Source organism: Frankliniella occidentalis, unplaced genomic scaffold (genome assembly GCF_000697945.3).
Source record: "Frankliniella occidentalis isolate FOCC.00 unplaced genomic scaffold, Focc_3.1 Scaffold156, whole genome shotgun sequence".
Classification (NCBI taxonomy): Eukaryota; Metazoa; Arthropoda; class Insecta; order Thysanoptera; family Thripidae; genus Frankliniella; species Frankliniella occidentalis.
The window spans coordinates 93,874-97,527 of NW_026267282.1; the positions used below are offsets into that span (position 1 = coordinate 93,874).

Sequence of the window (3,654 nt, forward strand, 5' to 3'; positions counted from 1 at the left end):
TAATATATGTATATGAATACTGATTTTGGTGTTTAATTAATGATAAGAATCACTTTTAGGGCACTTACCTACTGCTTCAATACCATTATGGCGTGCACTTTCAGCAAATGGTGACATGAAAGTACTATCAAAAGCAAGGTTGCGTGCCATCCATGCAATCGCATTTGCAACACCTTGAATTTTGCAAGGGTCTCTCTCCCCTTGCAGTTTGGTCATTTCTGTTACAAGTAATTGTTGTGGAACATTATCAAACACACCATCAGTTGCTAGAAGAATAACATCACCATCCTCTACTGGAAAGCTTGAAGTGTCAGCAGCATCAGGGCTAGGGACAAAACAAAACAAAACATAAATAATAAAAACATGCAATTTTAAATAAAATTACCAAAATTGTACAGTGAAACAGTCTTCCGCTTTAAAAAAGCCAAAATTTTATGAGGAGTATCATGTATTTTACCTGTCACTTAAAACCAAGCCACTACGACCAGGGGGAGGTAATGATAACTGGAAAGGTGTGTTAAAATAGTGTTGTTGCTCTTCAGATCGGTGCACAACCTCTCCATGGCGAACAATAACAAATCCACTGTCTCCTATATTTGCAGTATATACTTGACAGTTCTCTCTATTAAGAACTATAACACATGCTGTACTGCTTCCTGTAAAATCAAGACACAAAATTATAAAAGAGTAGACATACAGAGAGAGCAAAATAAAGACTGAATTAAGGAAAAAGAGCTATTTGTACCTAAAATGGGTCGCTTGCTCTCAAGAAGTTCATAATAACTTCTGGCAAGCAGTGTTGCTGGGAGCATATTTTTCAATCTCCCACTACACACCAGGCGTTCACATGTTTTCATTAGAAATGAGGAAAATTCTCCTGGGTCTATGCCATAATTTCTCCATCCCCCAACGCCATCAGCAACACCTAAAAGCAGTTGAAAGAAAATATTATTTCTCAATTTCAAAAATGAGTAGTTCAAACATACATGATTTGAATTATTGTAAAATGAATCAAAGCACACAGAAGATTCAATTTGAAATCATAGTAAGCCACTGAGACAATTTTTATTATTGGAGTCACATGACAGCAGCTCACCCACACTTTCTAATAATCTTAAAAGTGTTCTTTACCCTTCACCATTCATTCAATCGGAATTTTATTTTCAAATCAAGTGATAAAACACGTTGTTGCGAAATACCAGGAAGAATTGTGGTGTTTTCATTGTCAAATGGTGAGACATCATACCTATGATTGCACCAACCATTCAGACCTAGATTTTTGTGAAAACTTACCAATGACATCTGAGGCCTTGTTGAGGGCGTGGAACCACGCATCGTCACCGAACTGGCCCTTCTTTAGAATAGTGTGAGTAAAGTCTTTTGGAAATCCACAAACGGCATGAACTAAATGTGGTTCCCTTTTTCTGCACACTTGGGCCTCTGTTGAACTTGTGGTATAATTTGTTATTCCATTCCATATCGCACGAGACAGAAGTCTACCCGTGTATACTATTGAATGCATAATTAAAATTGCTACGTAAAACCTAAATACTTTTCATTTTAGTTTAAAAGGACCAGCTTAACGACGAGAGTTGAAACCACGCACATCACAACCACAACACACACAGTTGACCTCGACAGCCATCCGTGTTTTCATTAAAATCGATACAGGGTCCGTTCAACTACAGACAATGCACATTCACGGAAGTCCATTGCAGCCAACTTACGTTCCATGTGACCAGTATTGACCGATCTATACTCTCGTCGTGATTTGTGTAAATGAGTGACCAACCATACCTTATACAACAACTGATTTAGTAAAAATTGTATTTTGAACGTCTTTTTACCAGTGTGCAGCGTCCCAAATTCCAGAAAAAAATGAACAGCTTCATTCATTGGTTGGTAGAACTTCTCAGACACCAAATCACGGAAGCCCGCGAAGTTTGAAGAGCTCCGCGAGCCCATACTCGAGCGTCATCCGCAAGTCCGCAGGTTGAAAGTCCACCCAGCGAGAAGAAAATACGGAGAGCCGCTCTCACGTGTAGCGTGGGTGAAGCCATGTGCTAGGCCATGTGTTACGCATCGCCCCCCGGCGATATCAAATTGACAGACATGCAATTTCGGAGAGGCCTGGAAGGCATTGGCAGGGGTCGCACTCCGTCTGCGCGATCGAAAAACAAAACCTTTTCGCTTGTTTCGGCCAACTTTTATTTATCAGTTTTGTTTGAATGCATTTTACTCACCAAAGGAACGAGTTACTGAGTCAAGCATACCCCCTCCTAGGAAAACGTGCACCGCGGGGGCGGGGAGCCGCCGGGCGAGTGACAATGGGCAAAACCGTCCGCACAGCTTCATGCGGTGCACTGAGAATGCAGGAAAGGTCACGGGGTGCATCACCCCCACCTGTCATACTGATATACTTCCTCAGAAGCCGAAAGAATAAAGGGACCAGGTGGGACTCGAACCCGCAAAACGGAAATTGGAGGCGAGTGTGCAGACTCAGCTCCACATGCGCCTCCCCACGGAGAGTGCTCGTCGCACGCTACTTGGCGCTCTGTCCGACATGACTCGATGGTGGGAGAGAGGAGGAAAGGGCTCCCGATCGTCCTGTGCGGAACCGCTCGGCGGCCGCTCGGTTTAGCTCGGGCGAGTTCGGCTCGCTACGACAGGGGGGGACCGACCTTAGAGCCTCCCTGGATCCTCTTCGTATGGCTAAACCCACTTATTTTCCCGATAATAACACCTGCGTTTACCGAGTGTCAGAGGTAATCGGCGCTCGCAAGGTGGCGACGGTCACGGCGCCAGGCAGCTGTGCCAGCCACCGTGCGTGCGTGGTGCCGTCATGGTGTCGCGGTAGCGTCCCGCACGTCCCGCACCCCTCCGTCGCGTCGGCTGGATCCAGTGGCTCCGAGGCCGCCCCTCCGCGCTGCTTCGCGCTCGGCGCCCCCTGCCCCGCCCCTCCTCCCACCCCCATCCCCGCGGGGGGTGAGGGTGGCTCCGCTGGGTTGATCGATACAGGGGCGCCCACTTGGCCACTTGGCAGACCTACATTCACCGTGGACAAACAGCCTCAGCTCCCTCAAGCAGCCCGTGCGAGCGCCCAGTGGAGCGCCCCCAGTCCCCGCATTAGCTGGACGTCGTCAGCATGCTCGTGGCGTCCGCCCTACGCTGCCGCCGGGCTGCTCCAGATCTGGAGGCTCCAGCTGGAGACCTGGAGAGTTGAGTCCCTCCATTTCATCCTCCAGCACGGTGATCAACCCCCCTGATTTGAATGGCCGAATGCAGCGCCTCCTCGTCCAGCTGGTCCAATGTGAGCAGCGCGAGCCAACGCTACCGGGGTACGTAGAGGTCGACGTGGCCGTCGTGCTCCTGGGCTGGGGCTGGGCACGGGGGTCCAGGAGCACTAGGGGCCGTAGCTCGCCAAGCGAGGCTGGCCCAGGGCCCCCTAACCTTGGTGCCCCAGCCCTCGCTCGCCTGGACCTTGCCTCGCCCGGGGCCCCCCTCTCGCTACAGTGTTTGGCTATCAAACGAACTCGTCAGTGTTTCGCTTCCCTCTCACTGTCAGAGCTGTTTACTCGCAAATGAGATGGAAGGGGGTGCGATGAAGTGCTCTAGTTTTGGTTCATGGAGAGGTGGGACAGGTGGGGGGGGGGG

General features: G+C 49.0%; 2 protein-coding genes across 2 annotated transcripts in view; one reads left to right on the forward strand and one right to left on the reverse strand.

The window, feature by feature from the left end:
* LOC113201789 (protein phosphatase PTC7 homolog) overlaps positions 1–1,666 on the reverse strand; it is a 12,079-nt gene extending 10,413 nt beyond the window's left edge. The window contains exons 1-4 of the mRNA XM_026415701.2: positions 1,294–1,666; positions 746–925; positions 458–656; positions 69–325 (exon numbers count right to left, since the gene is read on the reverse strand). Coding sequence (XP_026271486.1) covers positions 69–325; positions 458–656; positions 746–925; positions 1,294–1,522 — 865 coding nt within the window. The 5' untranslated portion in view covers positions 1,523–1,666. The remainder of the gene's footprint in view (positions 1–68; positions 326–457; positions 657–745; positions 926–1,293) is intronic.
* A 1,250-nt stretch (positions 1,667–2,916) lies between these two features.
* Positions 2,917–3,654, forward strand: part of LOC127750231 (uncharacterized) — a 13,472-nt gene continuing 12,734 nt past the window's right edge. Inside the window, exon 1 of the mRNA XM_052271257.1 lies at positions 2,917–3,338. Within this exon, the coding sequence (XP_052127217.1) occupies positions 3,272–3,338 (67 nt within the window). The 5' untranslated portion in view covers positions 2,917–3,271. The remainder of the gene's footprint in view (positions 3,339–3,654) is intronic.